This window comes from Giraffa tippelskirchi, chromosome 7 (genome assembly GCF_054371585.1).
Source record: "Giraffa tippelskirchi isolate mGirTip1 chromosome 7, T2T-mGirTip1v1.2.pri, whole genome shotgun sequence".
Taxonomy (NCBI): Eukaryota; Metazoa; Chordata; class Mammalia; order Artiodactyla; family Giraffidae; genus Giraffa; species Giraffa tippelskirchi.
In genome coordinates this window covers 65,296,247-65,319,988 of record NC_137281.1, presented here as the reverse complement: position 1 = coordinate 65,319,988, position 23,742 = coordinate 65,296,247, and the positions used below count along the sequence as shown (strand labels likewise).

Genomic DNA, 23,742 nt, shown 5'->3' with positions numbered 1-23,742 from the left:
CCACCTTTCTGGTGATGTTTTATTTTGTGTATGGTTTCCTGTATTTCTCTTGGTTAAGTTGGGATTAGTAAACTTTTTCATCATTGTTGCAATTTGGGAACACTGTTGTGTAACTCTGGTGATACTGTGTTACCATCCCACTTTGTAGTTTCAGACACGTTCGATCTTTATGCCCCACCCCCCAACAAAGCCTGGATTCAAGGCAAGCACGCCCTGTTCATCCCTCCCCCGATCCTGAACACAATTTCATCTTTTCTTTCTGCATTCCTTCCTATATTCTTGGTGTCCCCAATCAATGACTCTCAGTGAAATGACTGAAGGAGTTTTTTTCGGACTCTCCACCTACTGTAAGACTCCATTGGAGAGTTCTCATTTGTATGTCATTTGAACTAGCCTTTGATAGCTGAAAGGACGGTGTACGTCCTTTCAAGATATCATGTGCCAAACGAAGCCCTTTTGGCAAATGCCATCATTATCTCCAGGCAGGCATTGCTGTTTGAAGGGTGACATCTCACCCAGAAGGCAGAGGCTGAGCTCCTCTTGTTGCACCAGCTCCCAAAAGAAGCCAAGAAAGGGAGCTGGAGCAACAAACCACCCCAACGCCCAGGAAAGCGTTCTTCACGACAGAAGGCTAGAAAATGACCCAACAACCTTGTGGCCCAGAACCCCTCTAAAAAATCACTGTTCCATAAAAAAGAGAAACACATGGGAAGTTCCAAGGAGAGGCAATGCCCATGGCCAGTGTACTTTAGAGACGGCCTGACCGCTCCGGGGAAGACACGCACCGACGGAACCCCTTGGGAAACAGCAGTGATAGTCCTCACCGTCGTAAGGGTTGCCTCTGGGGACAACCTGCCCTGGGCACCACATGAGGGAGCAGACCGGCTTCTCTTCCTCTGCCCCCACACCATTCACTCATGAAGGCAGCTCAGGTGTTCTCATGCCCTGCCTGCCTGCCTGCCTGCCTGGCTCATCCGTGAGCTGTGCCCACCTCCAGGGCAGGACTCCACCTTCTCCTCTCTGTGTACCGTGAATCTGCACACAGTGGGCTTTCAGAACCTTAGGAGACTTGAGCCATTCCCACTGGAGCCAGAACCCTCCCCAGGAAGGAAAACAGCTGTGGAGTCATTTTGGCCCCAGCACTGGTTCCCAAACCCTGGCGGCTCCTACAGCCTCTACGGTGTGAAGAGGGAGGTCCCTTTTGACAGAGCTTTCCGGCTGTCAGATCTAAGCTGTTGTTTCCCTGTCAGCTGTGTCTCTTCCGTTGCAGCCAGGTGGGCCACGCTGCTCCAAAGGAGCTCACAAGCTGAGTTGCAAGGGAGGTATTGAGAGGACAGGGATGGCTACAACGTGCTGCAAACTGAGTGAGGGTCCCCACAATCCTCAGCAAAGGTCTGTGGTGTGCAAGTGGGGAGTAGAGGGCCCCCAAGTTCCAAAGGAAGGGAGGTACTCGGGAGCTAAAGCCCTTGGCTGCTGTGGTAGCAGCTGCACATGGCAGCTCGTCCACAGTGCACTTCGAATGAGGTCATATGAGCGGGACTCTGGAAATGGCTGCGAAATCCAGAGAAAGGGGTCAGGGTATGTGGGAATCCGGCGGGGGTGGGGGGTGGATGAAGGAAGGTGTCCTTCCTCTCTCCAGTGCAATTTGCTTTGGTGAGTCTCAAAGCTACCAGATGGCACTTCCCAAGTCAGGCCCCCGCAGGAATCAGGGTGGGCTGCGTGCCTCGGCCCCTGCCACAGGGACAAGCCACACCACTGGCCTCCCTGAGCTCAAATGGCCGGACCTGGGGGTTCTGTCTGGGTGCACACCTCCTTGCTGTGGCCAAGTTCCCCCCTTCTCTGAGCACCAGCTTCATCCTCTCGAAGGAGGACATCGATTGCTACCTTGGCACGTTACTCTCTTCATCCTGTGAAGACTCATTAGGCTTATCCTACAATTACTAGCTGGCCCGAAGAGATATCTCCTGAATCCAGATTAAGCTGGAGTCTCCCAGGCTCATCTGGCATGTCTTCCCTGAAGTCTGCCAAAACCCACACCCTTGCATTTCCAGGGACTCCCCTTAGCCAGCTGGGCAGAAAACCCAGCATGCTTCAAACAAGCTGACAGACAAGCGGGAGAGGACTCACGGGCAGACGGCCTCCCTCAGGTCTCGGGTGGAGCTCTGGGACCACAGCAGCAACGGGCCATCCCAGCCCCTGGGCTCAGCAGCGCCCTCATTCTCAGGCCGGCGGCTCTGCCCTGAGGGGAGCAGGAAGGTCACCAACTGCCGCAGGCGGACCTCAAGCCCCTCCCACTGCTGGAGCCTGACCTCCCCCGGCCCCACCCCTTCCCCTACCCCAGCAGGACGAGAGCTCGTCTTCCCCTGGCTTCCAACGTCAGGCCCGGCCCTGGGCCCCGATTGGGCACTGCCCCAGTCCGGAGCCAATCACAGTGGCCAGGGAGGTGGAACGCACCGATTGGCCAGGGCCAGGTCATGTGACCATGCTCCCCAGGAAACTCAAATATTACCAAGATTCCCTAACAAACCAATGAACAAAATTATCCAGTAAACGCAAACCGTACTTTTTAATGAGGCCAATGTCACAGAAAAAAAAAAAAATGCTTCACAATGAACTGCTCAAGGAAGCTACTAAATAAACTTTCAGAAAAGTTAAGTCGTTTTTTTTTGTTTTTTTTTAATAGGGTGACGGAGAGCTATACCTTTCCCATCTATGTGAACTTAGGTTTAAACTAGATTTCCCTTGGCTATTATATAAGACAAAAAACCCCACATCACCCCCTTTCACTCCCCCAACCCCCAAAAATTGTTTTAGTCTATTGAGTTTTTGTGTCCTTAGTTGTGTCTGATTCACGGCAACTCACGAACTCTACACAGCCAGGCTCTTCCGTCCATGGAATTCAGGGCAATTTTTTTCTGTCACAGTAAATGCCCACCCTGGGTGATCCAAAGGCAAGGGCTCAGAGGCTCCTGAGAGAATAACTCCTTTCAGCTGAGCACAGAGCTGGCTCCTCACTGGGATGCCTGTGGCCTGGGGCTCCCAGAGGGGACAGCAGCACTCGCCCCACCGTGTGGTCACTGCTGCAAGTGCAGGCTGCTCCTCACTCCCCCTTGACAGTGTCCCTGAGGGCAGAACAGTGTGAATCTACTCAAGGTGGAAATGCAAACTCCGATGCAACCAAACTTCCCACAAGGTCTCCAAAACCACTCAGGAACAGGGAATTGGAAACTGCAGGGCATGACATGAATGGAGATGGAGACTTGACACCTTACACCGAGTTCACTTCCAGTTATCCCTAGACAAAGTTTCCATGAAAACTTGTCACAAATCTAGAAGAACAATGAGCAGAAACCGGACACGTGCTTTGAGTCTTCACACACAAAACTAAAAGGCAGTCCACAAAACAACCCAGAGAATACAGTGGACTTTGCAAAATCAAAGACATCTACCGTGGGAAAGACCTCATTACAAAAGCAAAAGACAGGTCATACATCGCGAGACGAATGAGTGGAAACACAAAGCTTCTCAAGGACGTGTCTCCAAACAGACAAAGAACACCAACACAACAAGCCTGTGAAAACTAGGGAAAGGTCTGAAGGGACGCCAGACTGAGGAAGACACACACAGAGTATCCCGGATGATGTCCAGCACTGAGGGCCTGAAGAAACAACAGTCTAGTTGCACTCCCTCAGGCCTGTGTGACCCTGGATGAGGCCTCTGTTTCCCGGTGGCTCTGAGAGATGGACAGGGAGGAAGGGGAAGAGAAATCACTTGCACTTCTAATACTCACAGCAAAGTCTTCCAATGAGAAGGGAATTATCACCCCCACTGACAATGCCATTCACTGAAGTGATACCCACGAGTCCATCTAACCCAGAAGGGAAGGAAGGACCTGTTCTCACAAAACGGCGAGAGATGGAAGAAAGAAGATCAAGCCCACACCAATCACTGGAAAGAGAAGCTGTGCTCAGGGCTTGAAAGAATTCCTATTGGGGAAATGATGTCACAGCCCCACAAGGCAATCCACAGCTTCGATGCTATTCCTCCCAAAATGCCAATGCATGTTCGCACCGAACAAAGAATTGCAAAAGGGGTTACGGAAACAGAAAAGAGCCTAAATTGTCAATACAATCCGACGAAAAAGCCCCGATACGGACGTCCAAGGTTGTGTGAAAGGAAATTAGACGACCAAACTAGGATCCTCAGGAGAGTATCGGAGAAGGCGATGGCGACCCACTCCAGTACTCTTGCCTGGAAAATGCCCTGGACGGAGGAGCCTGGTAGGCTGCAGGCCATGGGGTCGCGCAGAGTCAGACACGACTGAAGTGACTTAGCCGCAGCGGCAGCAGCAGGACAGTACGCTATTGGGAATACAACAACACACACAGATCCAGATCGATGGAATAAAGTTGAGGGTCCAGAAACAAACCCCGGCATCCAAGGTCAACTCATCTCTGACACAGAAGGGGAGAATATCCAAATGGGAACAAGAAAGCCTCCTCAATCAATGTCCATGGGAAAACCAGACAGCTACATCTGAAGAACGCTATTGGTTTTGATCTCACACCACCTCAATATCGGGGAAAAACCTCACCCTAAAGACTGATGTCATGAGATAGCTAGAAAGAAGCGTAGGTCAAAGGCTCCTTAACATCAGAGTCTCCTTGCCATTTGCTGGGCGGAGGTAGAAATGGGTCTCTTCAAGTAAGGGAAAGAGGGAAACCAAGTACACCAATGGGTATCCATCCAATGGAACCTCTTCACAACAGAGAAGCTAAGCATTCACAAATGCAAAAGATAGGAAACGGAACATGAAAGACTCCTTGCAAGTGGTGTATCTGAGAAGGGGTTCATATGGAAAGAGACGAAGAATGCACAGCACTCAGATTCCAAGAAACACCACCACCACCCTTGACCCTTCCCCCATGACCAACTCCGACCTAAAGCCTTTCTCTCCCTCTAACCTATCCCTAAAACATAACCCTCATCTAATCATATACATGTGCATTCCTAGCATCCATCCATCCACACACGAGAGAGAAAGAGGAAGACACAGACTGAATCGAGAAAGGAAAAGAGAGGGACACAGCCAGAGAGAGACACGGAACCAAAGAGAGGAAAGGAGTCGATGGTCCAGACTTTTCATCAATCTGTCTCGAAGGTAGAAGCAATGACAGCGCCCATCCACCCCAGAAGGGGGAAACGGACGGAAGGTTTGGAGAGGAAAAGACAAGAACGCAGGGAGCCATTAGAAGCTCAGCCACCCGCAGAAGCCGAGCTGGGACACTTGAACAGAATCTCAATGGAAACAGAGGACCAGAAAGTTGGCTACTCTTTTCTATCAGAGAGGGAGACCTTCGAGTCTTCCTTTCGGTCCTCCAACTTGCATGCGGGGTCTCCAAACAGTCAGGAGGGGGAGTGCCTTTTCCTGGGTACCACGGTGCATCCAGGCCTCGTTCTGCCCCATTCTGTGCTGTGTCAGCCCTGGATGGAGTCTTTCTTTCTGAAGTCTCAGCGCACAAGCTCCACGTGATATCAGCCCCAGGTGGAAAGGCATGGAGCTGCTCGTAGGCCGACAGACCTAGGAAACAGATGGGAGAATGACCCCCACTCTGCAGATGGAGAGACCGGGGAAACCCTGAGGGGCATATGCTTGTCCAGGGCCACACCACTTATGAGAAGAAGGAGCCTGGTCTGAGAGCAGCGGGGTCCTCGGAGCTCAGGCCCTGGCTGCACCCAGGCCTCCCCAGGGCTGTGGGCTGGGCTGTGTGGCTGTCACTGTGCCTGCACATGGCCTAAGGGGGGTGGTCGAGCAGTCAGAAACCCAGAGATTCCCTTGCGAAGTTTTGGGGAAGGGACCTCAGCACGAACCCCAGGAAATGATGTCACCTGCCGGCAACAGAACCCAACAGAACCCGCAACCCGGGTATCCAGGCCTCCAGAGCGGAGAGGAGCCCCCAGCCAGATCACTTGCTGCCGGGATGTTCTGCTGTTTGCCCCTGCCCAGAGGCCGGGGCCTCAGGAGAGCTCACAGGCAGTGTGCGTGGGCACCCTGTCGACGTTGGCTCAGGGCACCCCCGAGAGGCCTCTGGCCCTTTGCCCGGAGAAACAGAAAGGTAACACGGGGAGCCCCAGGCGGGGCCAGGCCACCTCTCCCATGCCACCCGGAAACACCGGGTCCTTTGCCTGTGTGTGTGGATGCGGGTTTCTCGGGGTGTGTCTCCCTCAAGGAAGCCCAGGCGGATGTGGGGTCAGAAGCCTGCAGACAAGTTGTGTCCACACCCCAGGGGAGAGCAGGCTGGGTGGGATGGGGAGAGTGCGGGCAGCGCCGGCCGCCCAGGCTGACCTCACACCCTCAGGTGGGTCTCTTTCCTCCCGGGTGGGGATCTGAGCAGACACACGTCTCTGACCCTTCTGGGAAGAGAAGTTCGAGCAGGCAGAAGCAGCGGCTCCACTGGCCAGGTCCAGCTCGGAAAACTCCCAGCACGGCTGGCTGACGGTCACTGTCGTTGCAGAGCTTCCCACGTGATGAGGCCGAGGACGGGGACACCCCGTCCACCTCCCGGAGGGAGGGGTCGGAGCACCACCCCCCCGCCCGTGAGGCCCAGTGCAGGCTCCAGGTGAGCGTGCCCACGGAGGCATCAGCCCCACCGGGGGCGAAGCGGAGGCGGGGAAGGCCTGCTGCCGAGACACCGCCCAGGATACACCCGGCGGCCCAGTCTGAGGCTGCCACGGAGCTCAGCACACCCGGCTCCGACCCAGAGTCCCGAGAACCCCGGCCTCTGAGGCAGCAGGAGGACCTGGAGCCCAGCACGCCAGAGCACAGAGGTGAGGACGCTGGGGCTGGTGCACGGGAGTGTGTGGGGAGGGGGTGCTGAGCTACACACGGACGAGTCCCCGAAAGATGCTGCTGGGCCTGCAGCAAGCGCTGGCCTCACACCCCCACCCCCATCTTGCACACTTCAGTCCCAAAAGACATCCGACCCTGGGTATTCTTTGGGAATCTCTTGGAAGCTTTCTGTCCCGGGATACGCACATGCCAAGGCTGGCCTGTGGGCAAACTTTGCTTCTCCCCCAGCTCTAGCACTGGCCTCCAACTGGAACCAGGCTCTACTTCCCAGACCTGTCCCTACAGAGGTGGTGGCTCCAGGTGCAGGACCCAGGGATCCACCGAGGCCAGATGGAGAACCGAGACTTGCCCTCGCAGAGACACCAGGCCAGCTGGGTACTGGCCAGCACACCGGGCAGATCGGATCTCCGTGCCTGCAGGGCCCCCAGCCCCAGGCACTGACGTCCCACCCCCTCAGCCAGAACCTCCACCTCCACGTGCACCTGTACCTGCTCGGGCTTTGGCAGGAGAACCCGAGGCAGAGGAGGAGTCACCGCCTCGGCAGGGGGAGCCTGCCCTGGCTCCCGCGCAACACCCAGACGCGGACGATGACTCACCCGCCCCTGCAGGAAGAACGAGCCCCCGCTCTGGGCAGAGACCCAGAGCCCTTGCCGGAAACACCACGTCCAGGGGAGCGGTCGGCTCTGCAGCCTCCATCCCTGTCTGCTCACCGTGGACGCGGGCAACTCGGTCTGCCCCCAGGGGACATGGAGTTCCTTTCCCCTGAACTGCTTTGCATTTGGTTTGTTTCCACCTTTCTGGTGATGTTTTATTTTGTGTATGGTTTCCTGTATTTCTCTTGGTTAAGTTGGGATTAGTAAACTTTTTCATCATTGTTGCAATTTGGGAACACTGTTGTGTAACTCTGGTGATACTGTGTTACCATCCCAATTTGTAGTTTCAGACCCGTTCGATCTTTATGCCCCACCCCCCAACAAAGCCTGGATTCAAGGCAAGCACGCCCTGTTCATCCCTCCCCCGATCCTGAACACAATTTCATCTTTTCTTTCTGCATTCCTTCCTATATTCTTGGTGTCCCCAATCAATGACTCTCAGTGAAATGACTGAAGGAGTTTTTTTCGGACTCTCCACCTACTGTAAGACTCCATTGGAGAGTTCTCATTTGTATGTCATTTGAACTAGCCTTTGATAGCTGAAAGGACGGTGTACGTCCTTTCAAGATATCATGTGCCAAACGAAGCCCTTTTGGCAAATGCCATCATTATCTCCAGGCAGGCATTGCTGTTTGAAGGGTGACATCTCACCCAGAAGGCAGAGGCTGAGCTCCTCTTGTTGCACCAGCTCCCAAAAGAAGCCAAGAAAGGGAGCTGGAGCAACAAACCACCCCAACGCCCAGGAAAGCGTTCTTCACGACAGAAGGCTAGAAAATGACCCAACAACCTTGTGGCCCAGAACCCCTCTAAAAAATCACTGTTCCATAAAAAAGAGAAACACATGGGAAGTTCCAAGGAGAGGCAATGCCCATGGCCAGTGTACTTTAGAGACGGCCTGACCGCTCCGGGGAAGACACGCACCGACGGAACCCCTTGGGAAACAGCAGTGATAGTCCTCACCGTCGTAAGGGTTGCCTCTGGGGACAACCTGCCCTGGGCACCACATGAGGGAGCAGACCGGCTTCTCTTCCTCTGCCCCCACACCATTCACTCATGAAGGCAGCTCAGGTGTTCTCATGCCCTGCCTGCCTGCCTGCCTGCCTGGCTCATCCGTGAGCTGTGCCCACCTCCAGGGCAGGACTCCACCTTCTCCTCTCTGTGTACCGTGAATCTGCACACAGTGGGCTTTCAGAACCTTAGGAGACTTGAGCCATTCCCACTGGAGCCAGAACCCTCCCCAGGAAGGAAAACAGCTGTGGAGTCATTTTGGCCCCAGCACTGGTTCCCAAACCCTGGCGGCTCCTACAGCCTCTACGGTGTGAAGAGGGAGGTCCCTTTTGACAGAGCTTTCCGGCTGTCAGATCTAAGCTGTTGTTTCCCTGTCAGCTGTGTCTCTTCCGTTGCAGCCAGGTGGGCCACGCTGCTCCAAAGGAGCTCACAAGCTGAGTTGCAAGGGAGGTATTGAGAGGACAGGGATGGCTACAACGTGCTGCAAACTGAGTGAGGGTCCCCACAATCCTCAGCAAAGGTCTGTGGTGTGCAAGTGGGGAGTAGAGGGCCCCCAAGTTCCAAAGGAAGGGAGGTACTCGGGAGCTAAAGCCCTTGGCTGCTGTGGTAGCAGCTGCACATGGCAGCTCGTCCACAGTGCACTTCGAATGAGGTCATATGAGCGGGACTCTGGAAATGGCTCCGAAATCCAGAGAAAGGGGTCAGGGTATGTGGGAATCCGGCGGGGGTGGGGGGTGGATGAAGGAAGGTGTCCTTCCTCTCTCCAGTGCAATTTGCTTTGGTGAGTCTCAAAGCTACCAGATGGCACTTCCCAAGTCAGGCCCCCGCAGGAATCAGGGTGGGCTGCGTGCCTCGGCCCCTGCCACAGGGACAAGCCACACCAGTGGCCTCCCTGAGCTCAAATGGCCGGACCTGGGGGTTCTGTCTGGGTGCACACCTCCTTGCTGTGGCCAAGTTCCCCCCTTCTCTGAGCACCAGCTTCATCCTCTCGAAGGAGGACATCGATTGCTACCTTGGCACGTTACTCTCTTCATCCTGTGAAGACTCATTAGGCTTATCCTACAATTACTAGCTGGCCCGAAGAGATATCTCCTGAATCCAGATTAAGCTGGAGTCTCCCAGGCTCATCTGGCATGTCTTCCCTGAAGTCTGCCAAAACCCACACCCTTGCATTTCCAGGGACTCCCCTTAGCCAGCTGGGCAGAAAACCCAGCATGCTTCAAACAAGCTGACAGACAAGCGGGAGAGGACTCACGGGCAGACGGCCTCCCTCAGGTCTCGGGTGGAGCTCTGGGACCACAGCAGCAACGGGCCATCCCAGCCCCTGGGCTCAGCAGCGCCCTCATTCTCAGGCCGGCGGCTCTGCCCTGAGGGGAGCAGGAAGGTCACCAACTGCCGCAGGCGGACCTCAAGCCCCTCCCACTGCTGGAGCCTGACCTCCCCCGGCCCCACCCCTTCCCCTACCCCAGCAGGACGAGAGCTCGTCTTCCCCTGGCTTCCAACGTGAGGCCCGGCCCTGGGCCCCGATTGGGCACTGCCCCAGTCCGGAGCCAATCACAGTGGCCAGGGAGGTGGAACGCACCGATTGGCCAGGGCCAGGTCATGTGACCATGCTCCCCAGGAAACTCAAATATTACCAAGATTCCCTAACAAACCAATGAACAAAATTATCCAGTAAACGCAAACCGTACTTTTTAATGAGGCCAATGTCACAGAAAAAAAAAAAAAAAGCTTCACAATGAACTGCTCAAGGAAGCTACTAAATAAACTTTCAGAAAAGTTAAGTCGTTTTTTTTTTTTTTTTTTTTAATAGGGTGACGGAGAGCTATACCTTTCCCATCTATGTGAACTTAGGTTTAAACTAGATTTCCCTTGGCTATTATATAAGACAAAAAACCCCACATCACCCCCTTTCACTCCCCCAACCCCCAAAAAGTGTTTTAGTCTATTGAGTTTTTGTGTCCTCAGTTGTGTCTGATTCACGGCAACTCACGAACTCTACACAGCCAGGCTCTTCCGTCCATGGAATTCAGGGCAATTTTTTTCTGTCACAGTAAATGCCCACCCTGGGTGATCCAAAGGCAAGGGCTCAGAGGCTCCTGAGAGAATAACTCCTTTCAGCTGAGCACAGAGCTGGCTCCTCACTGGGATGCCTGTGGCCTGGGGCTCCCAGAGGGGACAGCAGCACTCGCCCCACCGTGTGGTCACTGCTGCAAGTGCAGGCTGCTCCTCACTCCCCCTTGACAGTGTCCCTGAGGGCAGAACAGTGTGAATCTACTCAAGGTGGAAATGCAAACTCCGATGCAACCAAACTTCCCACAAGGTCTCCAAAACCACTCAGGAACAGGGAATTGGAAACTGCAGGGCATGACATGAATGGAGATGGAGACTTGACACCTTACACCGAGTTCACTTCCAGTTATCCCTAGACAAAGTTTCCATGAAAACTTGTCACAAATCTAGAAGAACAATGAGCAGAAACCGGACACGTGCTTTGAGTCTTCACACACAAAACTAAAAGGCAGTCCACAAAACAACCCAGAGAATACAGTGGACTTTGCAAAATCAAAGACATCTACCGTGGGAAAGACCTCATTACAAAAGCAAAAGACAGGTCATACATCGCGAGACGAATGAGTGGAAACACAAAGCTTCTCAAGGACGTGTCTCCAAACAGACAAAGAACACCAACACAACAAGCCTGTGAAAACTAGGGAAAGGTCTGAAGGGACGCCAGACTGAGGAAGACACACACAGAGTATCCCGGATGATGTCCAGCACTGAGGGCCTGAAGAAACAACAGTCTAGTTGCACTCCCTCAGGCCTGTGTGACCCTGGATGAGGCCTCTGTTTCCCGGTGGCTCTGAGAGATGGACAGGGAGGAAGGGGAAGAGAAATCACTTGCACTTCTAATACTCACAGCAAAGTCTTCCAATGAGAAGGGAATTATCACCCCCACTGACAATGCCATTCACTGAAGTGATACCCACGAGTCCATCTAACCCAGAAGGGAAGGAAGGACCTGTTCTCACAAAACGGCGAGAGATGGAAGAAAGAAGATCAAGCCCACACCAATCACTGGAAAGAGAAGCTGTGCTCAGGGCTTGAAAGAATTCCTATTGGGAAAATGATGTCACAGCCCCACAAGGCAATCCACAGCTTCGATGCTATTCCTCCCAAAATGCCAATGCATGTTCGCACCGAACAAAGAATTGCAAAAGGGGTTACGGAAACAGAAAAGAGCCTAAATTGTCAATACAATCCGACGAAAAAGCCCCGATACGGACGTCCAAGGTTGTGTGAAAGGAAATTAGACGACCAAACTAGGATCCTCAGGAGAGTATCGGAGAAGGCGATGGCGACCCACTCCAGTACTCTTGCCTGGAAAATGCCCTGGACGGAGCAGCCTGGTAGGCTGCAGGCCATGGGGTCGCGCAGAGTCAGACACGACTGAAGTGACTTAGCCGCAGCGGCAGCAGCAGGACAGTATGCTATTGGGAATACAACAACACACACAGATCCAGATCGATGGAATAAAGTTGAGGGTCCAGAAACAAACCCCGGCATCCAAGGTCAACTCATCTCTGACACAGAAGGGGAGAATATCCAAATGGGAACAAGAAAGCCTCTTCAATCAATGTCCATGGGAAAACCAGACAGCTACATCTGAAGAACGCTATTGGTTTTGATCTCACACCACCTCAATATCGGGGAAAAACCTCACCCTAAAGACTGATGTCATGAGATAGCTAGAAAGAAGCGTAGGTCAAAGGCTCCTTAACATCAGAGTCTCCTTGCCATTTGCTGGGCGGAGGTAGAAATGGGTCTCTTCAAGTAAGGGAAAGAGGGAAACCAAGTACACCAATGGGTTTCCATCCAATGGAACCTCTTCACAACAGAGAAGCTAAGCATTCACAAATGCAAAAGATAGGAAACGGAACATGAGAGACTCCTTGCAAGTGGTGTATCTGAGAAGGGGTTCATATGGAAAGAGACGAAGAATGCACAGCACTCAGATTCCAAGAAACACCACCACCACCCTTGACCCTTCCCCCATGACCAACTCCGACCTAAAGCCTTTCTCTCCCTCTAACCTATCCCTAAAACATAACCCTCATCTAATCATATACATGTGCATTCCTAGCATCCATCCATCCACACACGAGAGAGAAAGAGGAAGACACAGACTGAATCGAGAAAGGAAAAGAGAGGGACACAGCCAGAGAGAGACACGGAACCAAAGAGAGGAAAGGAGTCGATGGTCCAGACTTTTCATCAATCTGTCTCGAAGGTAGAAGCAATGACAGCGCCCATCCACCCCAGAAGGGGGAAACGGACGGAAGGTTTGGAGAGGAAAAGACAAGAACGCAGGGAGCCATTAGAAGCTCAGCCACCCGCAGAAGCCGAGCTGGGACACTTGAACAGAATCTCAATGGAAACAGAGAACCAGAAAGTTGGCTACTCTTTTCTATCAGAGAGGGAGACCTTCGAGACTTCCTTTCGGTCCTCCAACTTGCATGCGGGGTCTCCAAACAGTCAGGAGGGGGAGTGCCTTTTCCTGGGTACCACGGCGCATCCAGGCCTCGTTCTGCCCCATTCTGTGCTGTGTCAGCCCTGGATGGAGTCTTTCTTTCTGAAGTCTCAGCGCACAAGCTCCACGTGATATCAGCCCCAGGTGGAAAGGCATGGAGCTGCTCGTAGGCCGACAGACCTAGGAAACAGATGGGAGAATGACCCCCACTCTGCAGATGGAGAGACCGGGGAAACCCTGAGGGGCATATGCTTGTCCAGGGCCACACCACTTATGAGAAGAAGGAGCCTGGTCTGAGAGCAGCGGGGTCCTCGGAGCTCAGGCCCTGGCTGCACCCAGGCCTCCCCAGGGCTGTGGGCTGGGCTGTGTGGCTGTCACTGTGCCTGCACATGGCCTAAGGGGGGTGGTCGAGCAGTCAGAAACCCAGAGATTCCCTTGCGAAGTTTTGGGGAAGGGACCTCAGCACGAACCCCAGGAAATGATGTCACCTGCCGGCAACAGAACCCAACAGAACCCGCAACCCGGGTATCCAGGCCTCCAGAGCGGAGAGGAGCCCCCAGCCAGATCACTTGCTGCCGGGATGTTCTGCTGTTTGCCCCTGCCCAGAGGCCGGGGCCTCAGGAGAGCTCACAGGCAGTGTGCGTGGGCACCCTGTCGACGTTGGCTCAGGGCACCCCCGAGAGGCCTCTGGCCCTTTGCCCGGAGAAACAGAAAGGTAACACGGGGAGCCCCAGGCGGGGCCAGGCCACCTCTCCCATGCCACCCGGAAACACCGGGTCCTTTGCCTGTGTGTGTGGATGCGGGTTTCTCGGGGTGTGTCTCCCTCAAGGAAGCCCAGGCGGATGTGGGGTCAGAAGCCTGTGGACAAGTTGTGTCCACACCCCAGGGGAGAGCAGGCTGGGTGGGATGGGGAGAGTGCGGGCAGCGCCGGCCGCCCAGGCTGACCTCACACCCTCAGGTGGGTCTCTTTCCTCCCGGGTGGGGATCTGAGCAGACACACGTCTCTGACCCTTCTGGGAAGAGAAGTTCGAGCAGGCAGAAGCAGCGGCTCCACTGGCCAGGCCCAGCTCGGAAAACTCCCAGCACGGCTGGCTGACGGTCACTGTCGTTGCAGAGCTTCCCACGTGATGAGGCCGAGGACGGGGACACCCCGTCCACCTCCCGGAGGGAGGGGTCGGAGCACCACCCCCCCGCCCGTGAGGCCCAGTGCAGGCTCCAGGTGAGCGTGCCCACGGAGGCATCAGCCCCACCGGGGGCGAAGCGGAGGCGGGGAAGGCCTGCTGCCGAGACACCGCCCAGGATACACCCGGCGGCCCAGTCTGAGGCTGCCACGGAGCTCAGCACACCCGGCTCCGACCCAGAGTCCCGAGAACCCCGGCCTCTGAGGCAGCAGGAGGACCTGGAGCCCAGCACGCCAGAGCACAGAGGTGAGGACGCTGGGGCTGGTGCACGGGAGTGTGTGGGGAGGGGGTGCTGAGCTACACACGGACGAGTCCCCGAAAGATGCTGCTGGGCCTGCAGCAAGCGCTGGCCTCACACCCCCACCCCCATCTTGCACACTTCAGTCCCAAAAGACATCCGACCCTGGGTATTCTTTGGGAATCTCTTGGAAGCTTTCTGTCCCGGGATACGCACATGCCAAGGCTGGCCTGTGGGCAAACTTTGCTTCTCCCCCAGCTCTAGCACTGGCCTCCAACTGGAACCAGGCTCTACTTCCCAGACCTGTCCCTACAGAGGTGGTGGCTCCAGGTGCAGGACCCAGGGATCCACCGAGGCCAGATGGAGAACCGAGACTTGCCCTCGCAGAGACACCAGGCCAGCTGGGTACTGGCCAGCACACCGGGCAGATCGGATCTCCGTGCCTGCAGGGCCCCCAGCCCCAGGCACTGATGTCCCACCCCCTCAGCCAGAACCTCCACCTCCACGTGCACCTGTACCTGCTCGGGCTTTGGCAGGAGAACCCGAGGCAGAGGAGGAGTCACCGCCTCGGCAGGGAGAGCCTGCCCTGGCTCCCGCGCAACACCCAGACGCCGACGATGACTCACTCGCCCCTGCAGGAAGAACGAGCCCCCGCTCTGGGCAGAGACCCAGAGCCCTTGCCGGAAACACCACGTCCAGGGGAGCGGTCGGCTCTGCAGCCTCCATCCCTGTCTGCTCACCGTGGACGCCGGCAACTCGGTCTGCCCCCAGGGGACATGGAGTTCCTTTCCCCTGAACTGCTTTGCATTTGGTTTGTTTCCACCTTTCTGGTGATGTTTTATTTTGTGTATGGTTTCCTGTATTTCTCTTGGTTAAGTTGGGATTAGTAAACTTTTTCATCATTGTTGCAATTTGGGAACACTGTTGTGTAACTCTGGTGATACTGTGTTACCATCCCACTTTGTAGTTTCAGACCCGTTCGATCTTTATGCCCCACCCCCCAACAAAGCCTGGATTCAAGGCAAGCACGCCCTGTTCATCCCTCCCCCCGATCCTGAACACAATTTCATCTTTTCTTTCTGCATTCCTTCCTATATTCTTGGTGTCCCCAATCAATGACTCTCAGTGAAATGACTGAAGGAGTTTTTTTCGGACTCTCCACCTACTGTAAGACTCCATTGGAGAGTTCTCATTTGTATGTCATTTGAACTAGCCTTTGATAGCTGAAAGGACGGTGTACGTCCTTTCAAGATATCATGTGCCAAACGAAGCCCTTTTGGCAAATGCCATCATTATCTCCAGGCAGGCATTGCTGTTTGAAGGGTGACATCTCAGCCAGAAGGCAGAGGCTGAGCTCCTCTTGTTGCACCAGCTCCCAAAAGAAGCCAAGAAAGGGAGCTGGAACAACAAACCACCCCAACGCCCAGGAAAGCGTTCTTCACGACAGAAGGCTAGAAAATGACCCAACAACCTTGTGGCCCAGAACCCCTCTAAAAAATCACTGTTCCATAAAAAAGAGAAACACATGGGAAGTTCCAAGGAGAGGCAATGCCCATGGCCAGTGTACTTTAGAGACGGCCTGACCGCTCCGGGGAAGACACGCACCGACGGAACCCCTTGGGAAACAGCAGTGATAGTCCTCACCGTCGTAAGGGTTTCCTCTGGGGACAACCTGCCCTGGGCACCACATGAGGGAGCAGACCGGCTTCTCTTCCTCTGCCCCCACACCATTCACTCATGAAGGCAGCTCAGGTGTTCTCATGCCCTGCCTGCCTGCCTGCCTGCCTGGCTCATCCGTGAGCTGTGCCCACCTCCAGGGCAGGACTCCACCTTCTCCTCTCTGTGTACCGTGAATCTGCACACAGTGGGCTTTCAGAACCTTAGGAGACTTGAGCCATTCCCACTGGAGCCAGAACCCTCCCCAGGAAGGAAAACAGCTCTGGAGTCATTTTGGCCCCAGCACTGGTTCCCAAACCCTGGCGGCTCCTACAGCCTCTACGGTGTGAAGAGGGAGGTCCCTTTTGACAGAGCTTTCCGGCTGTCAGATCTAAGCTGTTGTTTCCCTGTCAGCTGTGTCTCTTCCGTTGCAGCCAGGTGGGCCACGCTGCTCCAAAGGAGCTCACAAGCTGAGTTGCAAGGGAGGTATTGAGAGGACAGGGATGGCTACAACGTGCTGCAAACTGAGTGAGGGTCCCCACAATCCTCAGCAAAGGTCTGTGGTGTGCAAGTGGGGAGTAGAGGGCCCCCAAGTTCCAAAGGAAGGGAGGTACTCGGGAGCTAAAGCCCTTGGCTGCTGTGGTAGCAGCTGCACATGGCAGCTCGTCCACAGTGCACTTCGAATGAGGTCATATGAGCGGGACTCTGGAAATGGCTCCGAAATCCAGAGAAAGGGGTCAGGGTATGTGGGAATCCGGCGGGGGTGGGGGGTGGATGAAGGAAGGTGTCCTTCCTCTCTCCAGTGCAATTTGCTTTGGTGAGTCTCAAAGCTACCAGATGGCACTTCCCAAGTCAGGCCCCCGCAGGAATCAGGGTGGGCTGCGTGCCTCGGCCCCTGCCACAGGGACAAGCCACACCAGTGGCCTCCCTGAGCTCAAATGGCCGGACCTGGGGGTTCTGTCTGGGTGCACACCTCCTTGCTGTGGCCAAGTTCCCCCCTTCTCTGAGCACCAGCTTCATCCTCTCGAAGGAGGACATCGATTGCTACCTTGGCACGTTACTCTCTTCATCCTGTGAAGACTCATTAGGCTTATCCTACAATTACTAGCTGGCCCGAAGAGATATCTCCTGAATCCAGATTAAGCTGGAGTCTCCCAGGCTCATCTGGCATGTCTTCCCTGAAGTCTGCCAAAACCCACACCCTTGCATTTCCAGGGACTCCCCTTAGCCAGCTGGGCAGAAAACCCAGCATGCTTCAAACAAGCTGACAGACAAGCGGGAGAGGACTCACGGGCAGACGGCCTCCCTCAGGTCTCGGGTGGAGCTCTGGGACCACAGCAGCAACGGGCCATCCCAGCCCCTGGGCTCAGCAGCGCCCTCATTCTCAGGCCGGCGGCTCTGCCCTGAGGGGAGCAGGAAGGTCACCAACTGCCGCAGGCGGACCTCAAGCCCCTCCCACTGCTGGAGCCTGACCTCCCCCGGCCCCACCCCTTCCCCTACCCCAGCAGGACGAGAGCTCGTCTTCCCCTGGCTTCCAACGTGAGGCCCGGCCCTGGGCCCCGATTGGGCACTGCCCCAGTCCGGAGCCAATCACAGTGGCCAGGGAGGTGGAACGCACCGATTGGCCAGGGCCAGGTCATGTGACCATGCTCCCCAGGAAACTCAAATATTACCAAGATTCCCTAACAAACCAATGAACAAAATTATCCAGTAAACGCAAACCGTACTTTTTAATGAGGCCAATGTCACAGAAAAAAAAAAAAAAATGCTTCACAATGAACTGCTCAAGGAAGCTACTAAACTTTCAGAAAAGTTAAGTCGTTTTTTTTTTTTTTTTTAATAGGGTGACGGAGAGCTATACCTTTCCCATCTATGTGAACTTAGGTTTAAACTAGATTTCCCTTGGCTATTATATAAGACAAAAAACCCCACATCACCCCCTTTCACTCCCCCAACCCCCAAAAAGTGTTTTAGTCTATTGAGTTTTTGTGTCCTCAGTTGTGTCTGATTCACGGCAACTCACGAACTCTACACAGCCAGGCTCTTCCGTCCATGGAATTCAGGGCAATTTTTTTCTGTCACAGTAAATGCCCACCCTGGGTGATCCAAAGGCAAGGGCTCAGAGGCTCCTGAGAGAATAACTCCTTTCAGCTGAGCACAGAGCTGGCTCCTCACTGGGATGCCTGTGGCCTGGGGCTCCCAGAGGGGACAGCAGCACTCGCCCCACCGTGTGGTCACTGCTGCAAGTGCAGGCTGCTCCTCACTCCCCCTTGACAGTGTCCCTGAGGGCAGAACAGTGTGAATCTACTCAAGGTGGAAATGCAAACTCCGATGCAACCAAACTTCCCACAAGGTCTCCAAAACCACTCAGGAACAGGGAATTGGAAACTGCAGGGCATGACATGAATGGAGATGGAGACTTGACACCTTACACCGAGTTCACTTCCAGTTATCCCTAGACAAAGTTTCCATGAAAACTTGTCACAAATCTAGAAGAACAATGAGCAGAAACCGGACACGTGCTTTGAGTCTTCACACACAAAACTAAAAGGCAGTCCACAAAACAACCCAGAGAATACAGTGGACTTTGCAAAATCAAAGATATCTACCGTGGGAAAGACCTCATTACAAAAGCAAAAGACAGGTCATACATCGCGAGACGAATGAGTGGAAACACAAAGCTTCTCAAGGACGTGTCTCCAAACAGACAAAGAACACCAACACAACAAGCCTGTGAAAACTAGGGAAAGGTCTGAAGGGACGCCAGACTGAGGAAGACACACACAGAGTATCCCGGATGATGTCCAGCACTGAGGGCCTGAAGAAACAACAGTCTAGTTGCACTCCCTCAGGCCTGTGTGACCCTGGATGAGGCCTCTGTTTCCCGGTGGCTCTGAGAGATGGACAGGGAGGAAGGGGAAGAGAAATCACTTGCACTTCTAATACTCACAGCAAAGTCTTCCAATGAGAAGGGAATTATCACCCCCACTGACAATGCCATTCACTGAAGTGATACCCACGAGTCCATCTAACCCAGAAGGGAAGGAAGGACCTGTTCTCACAAAACGGCGAGAGATGGAAGAAAGAAGATCAAGCCCACACCAATCACTGGAAAGAGAAGCTGTGCTCAGGTCTTGAAAGAATTCCTATTGGGAAAATGATGTCACAGCCCCACAAGGCAATCCACAGCTTCGATGCTATTCCTCCCAAAATGCCAATGCATGTTCGCACCGAACAAAGAATTGCAAAAGGGGTTACGGAAACAGAAAAGAGCCTAAATTGTCAATACAATCCGACGAAAAAGCCCCGATACGGACGTCCAAGGTTGTGTGAAAGGAAATTAGACGACCAAACTAGGATCCTCAGGAGAGTATCGGAGAAGGCGATGGCGACCCACTCCAGTACTCTTGCCTGGAAAATGCCCTGGACGGAGGAGCCTGGTAGGCTGCAGGCCATGGGGTCGCGCAGAGTCAGACACGACTGAAGTGACTTAGCCGCAGCGGCAGCAGCAGGACAGTATGCTATTGGGAATACAACAACACACACAGATCCAGATCGATGGAATAAAGTTGAGGGTCCAGAAACAAACCCCGGCATCCAAGGTCAACTCATCTCTGACACAGAAGGGGAGAATATCCAAATGGGAACAAGAAAGCCTCTTCAATCAATGTCCATGGGAAAACCAGACAGCTACATCTGAAGAACGCTATTGGTTTTGATCTCACACCACCTCAATATCGGGGAAAAACCTCACCCTAAAGACTGATGTCATGAGTTAGCTAGAAAGAAGCGTAGGTCAAAGGCTCCTTAACATCAGAGTCTCCTTGCCATTTGCTGGGCGGAGGTAGAAATGGGTCTCTTCAAGTAAGGGAAAGAGGGAAACCAAGTACACCAATGGGTTTCCATCCAATGGAACCTCTTCACAACAGAGAAGCTAAGCATTCACAAATGCAAAAGATAGGAAACGGAACATGAGAGACTCCTTGCAAGTGGTGTATCTGAGAAGGGGTTCATATGGAAAGAGACAAAGAATGCACAGCACTCAGATTCCAAGAAACACCACCACCACCCTTGACCCTTCCCCCATGACCAACTCCGACCTAAAGCCTTTCTCTCCCTCTAACCTATCCCTAAAACATAACCCTCATCTAATCATATACATGTGCATTCCTAGCATCCATCCATCCACACACGAGAGAGAAAGAGGAAGACACAGACTGAATCGAGAAAGGAAAAGAGAGGGACACAGCCAGAGAGAGACACGGAACCAAAGAGAGGAAAGGAGTCGATGGTCCAGACTTTTCATCAATCTGTCTCGAAGGTAGAAGCAATGACAGCGCCCATCCACCCCAGAAGGGGGAAACGGACGGAAGGTTTGGAGAGGAAAAGACAAGAACGCAGGGAGCCATTAGAAGCTCAGCCACCCGCAGAAGCCGAGCTGGGACACTTGAACAGAATCTCAATGGAAACAGAGGACCAGAAAGTTGGCTACTCTTTTCTATCAGAGAGGGAGACCTTCGAGTCTTCCTTTCGGTCCTCCAACTTGCATGCGGGGTCTCCAAACAGTCAGGAGGGGGAGTGCCTTTTCCTGGGTACCACGGCGCATCCAGGCCTCGTTCTGCCCCATTCTGTGCTGTGTCAGCCCTGGATGGAGTCTTTCTTTCTGAAGTCTCAACGCACAAGCTCCACGTGATATCAGCCCCAGGTGGAAAGGCATGGAGCTGCTCGTAGGCCGACAGACCTAGGAAACAGATGGGAGAATGACCCCCACTCTGCAGATGGAGAGACCGGGGAAACCCTGAGGGGCATATGCTTGTCCAGGGCCACACCACTTATGAGAAGAAGGAGCCTGGTCTGAGAGCAGCGGGGTCCTCGGAGCTCAGGCCCTGGCTGCACCCAGGCCTCCCCAGGGCTGTGGGCTGGGCTGTGTGGCTGTCACTGTGCCTGCACATGGCCTAAGGGGGGTGGTCGAGCAGTCAGAAACCCAGAGATTCCCTTGCGAAGTTTTGGGGAAGGGACCTCAGCACGAACCCCAGGAAATGATGTCACCTGCCGGCAACAGAACCCAACAGAACCCGCAACCCGGGTATCCAGGCCTCCAGAGCGGAGAGGAGCCCCCAGCCAGATCACTTGCTGCCAGGATGTTCTGCTGCTTGCCCCTGCCCAGAGGCCGGGGCCTCAGGAGAGCTCACAGGCAGTGTGCGTGGGCACCCTGTCGACGTTGGCTCAGGGCACCCCCGAGAGGCCTCTGGCCCTTTGCCCGGAGAAACAGAAAGGTAACACGGGGAGCCCCAGGCGGGGCCAGGCCACCTCTCCCATGCCACCCGGAAACACCGGGTCCTTTGCCTGTGTGTGTGGATGCGGGTTTCTCGGGGTGTGTCTCCCTCAAGGAAGCCCAGGCGGATGTGGGGTCAGAAGCCTGCGGACAAGTTGTGTCCACACCCCAGGGGAGAGCAGGCTGGGTGGGATGGGGAGAGTGTGGGCAGCGCCGGCCGCCCAGGCTGACCTCACACCCTCAGGTGGGTCTCTTTCCTCCCGGGTGGGGATCTGAGCAGACACACGTCTCTGACCCTTCTGGGAAGAGAAGTTCGAGCAGGCAGAAGCAGCGGCTCCACTGGCCAGGCCCAGCTCGGAAAACTCCCAGCACGGCTGGCTGACGGTCACTGTCGTTGCAGAGCTTCCCACGTGATGAGGCCGAGGACGGGGACACCCCGTCCACCTCCCGGAGGGAGGGGTCGGAGCACCACCCCCCCGCCCGTGAGGCCCAGTGCAGGCTCCAGGTGAGCGTGCCCACGGAGGCATCAGCCCCACCGGGGGCGAAGCGGAGGCGGGGAAGGCCTGCTGCCGAGACACCGCCCAGGATACACCCGGCGGCCCAGTCTGAGGCTGCCACGGAGCTCAGCACACCCGGCTCCGACCCAGAGTCCCGAGAACCCCGGCCTCTGAGGCAGCAGGAGGACCTGGAGCCCAGCACGCCAGAGCACAGAGGTGAGGACGCTGGGGCTGGTGCACGGGAGTGTGTGGGGAGGGGGTGCTGAGCTACACACGGACGAGTCCCCGAAAGATGCTGCTGGGCCTGCAGCAAGCGCTGGCCTCACACCCCCACCCCCATCTTGCACACTTCAGTCCCAAAAGACATCCGACCCTGGGTATTCTTTGGGAATCTCTTGGAAGCTTTCTGTCCCGGGATACGCACATGCCAAGGCTGGCCTGTGGGCAAACTTTGCTTCTCCCCCAGCTCTAGCACTGGCCTCCAACTGGAACCAGGCTCTACTTCCCAGACCTGTCCCTACAGAGGTGGTGGCTCCAGGTGCAGGACCCAGGGATCCACCGAGGCCAGATGGAGAACCGAGACTTGTCCTCGCAGAGACACCAGGCCAGCTGGGTACTGGCCAGCACACCGGGCAGATCGGATCTCCGTGCCTGCAGGGCCCCCAGCCCCAGGCACTGATGTCCCACCCCCTCAGCCAGAACCTCCACCTCCACGTGCACCTGTACCTGCTCGGGCTTTGGCAGGAGAACCCGAGGCAGAGGAGGAGTCACCGCCTCGGCAGGGAGAGCCTGCCCTGGCTCCCGCGCAACACCCAGACGCCGACGATGACTCACTCGCCCCTGCAGGAAGAACGAGCCCCCGCTCTGGGCAGAGACCCAGAGCCCTTGCCGGAAACACCACGTCCAGGGGAGCGGTCGGCTCTGCAGCCTCCATCCCTGTCTGCTCACCGTGGACGCCGGCAACTCGGTCTGCCCCCAGGGGACATGGAGTTCCTTTCCCCTGAACTGCTTTGCATTTGGTTTGTTTCCACCTTTCTGGTGATGTTTTATTTTGTGTATGGTTTCCTGTATTTCTCTTGGTTAAGTTGGGATTAGTAAACTTTTTCATCATTGTTGCAATTTGGGAACACTGTTGTGTAACTCTGGTGATACTGTGTTACCATCCCACTTTGTAGTTTCAGACCCGTTCGATCTTTATGCCCCACCCCCCAACAAAGCCTGGATTCAAGGCAAGCACGCCCTGTTCATCCCTCCCCCCGATCCTGAACACAATTTCATCTTTTCTTTCTGCATTCCTTCCTATATTCTTGGTGTCCCCAATCAATGACTCTCAGTGAAATGACTGAAGGAGTTTTTTTCGGACTCTCCACCTACTGTAAGACTCCATTGGAGAGTTCTCATTTGTATGTCATTTGAACTAGCCTTTGATAGCTGAAAGGACGGTGTACGTCCTTTCAAGATATCATGTGCCAAACGAAGCCCTTTTGGCAAATGCCATCATTATCTCCAGGCAGGCATTGCTGTTTGAAGGGTGACATCTCAGCCAGAAGGCAGAGGCTGAGCTCCTCTTGTTGCACCAGCTCCCAAAAGAAGCCAAGAAAGGGAGCTGGAACAACAAACCACCCCAACGCCCAGGAAAGCGTTCTTCACGACAGAAGGCTAGAAAATGACCCAACAACCTTGTGGCCCAGAACCCCTCTAAAAAATCACTGTTCCATAAAAAAGAGAAACACATGGGAAGTTCCAAGGAGAGGCAATGCCCATGGCCAGTGTACTTTAGAGACGGCCTGACCGCTCCGGGGAAGACACGCACCGACGGAACCCCTTGGGAAACAGCAGTGATAGTCCTCACC

The 23,742-nt window shown here is 54.7% G+C and overlaps 3 protein-coding genes across 4 annotated transcripts; all 3 read left to right on the top strand.

Annotated features, from left to right (window-relative positions):
• Nucleotides 1-5,946: 5,946 nt before the first annotated feature.
• On the top strand, nt 5,947-8,896 carry LOC145514075 (uncharacterized). The gene is made up of 3 exons (XM_081511155.1): nt 5,947-6,116; nt 6,516-6,828; nt 7,079-8,896. The coding sequence occupies exons 1-3, from the start codon at nt 5,982-5,984 to the stop codon at nt 7,705-7,707; spliced, it is 1,077 nt and encodes a 358-aa protein (XP_081367281.1). The 5' UTR covers nt 5,947-5,981; the 3' UTR covers nt 7,708-8,896.
• A 4,691-nt stretch (nt 8,897-13,587) lies between these two features.
• Nucleotides 13,588-15,370, top strand: LOC145514074 (uncharacterized). Of its 2 annotated transcripts, none has more exons than XM_081511153.1 (3): nt 13,588-13,757; nt 14,157-14,469; nt 14,777-15,370. In XM_081511153.1, the coding sequence occupies exons 1-3, from the start codon at nt 13,623-13,625 to the stop codon at nt 15,346-15,348; spliced, it is 1,020 nt and encodes a 339-aa protein (XP_081367279.1). In that variant the 5' UTR covers nt 13,588-13,622; the 3' UTR covers nt 15,349-15,370. The 2 variants fall into 2 exon arrangements, with proteins under 2 accessions (XP_081367279.1, XP_081367278.1); XM_081511152.1 differs by having other exon boundaries at nt 14,720-15,370.
• Nucleotides 15,371-21,223: 5,853 nt separating this feature from the next.
• LOC145514076 (uncharacterized) lies at nt 21,224-23,006 on the top strand. The gene is made up of 3 exons (XM_081511156.1): nt 21,224-21,393; nt 21,793-22,105; nt 22,356-23,006. The coding sequence occupies exons 1-3, from the start codon at nt 21,259-21,261 to the stop codon at nt 22,982-22,984; spliced, it is 1,077 nt and encodes a 358-aa protein (XP_081367282.1). The 5' UTR covers nt 21,224-21,258; the 3' UTR covers nt 22,985-23,006.
• Nucleotides 23,007-23,742: the final 736 nt, after the last annotated feature.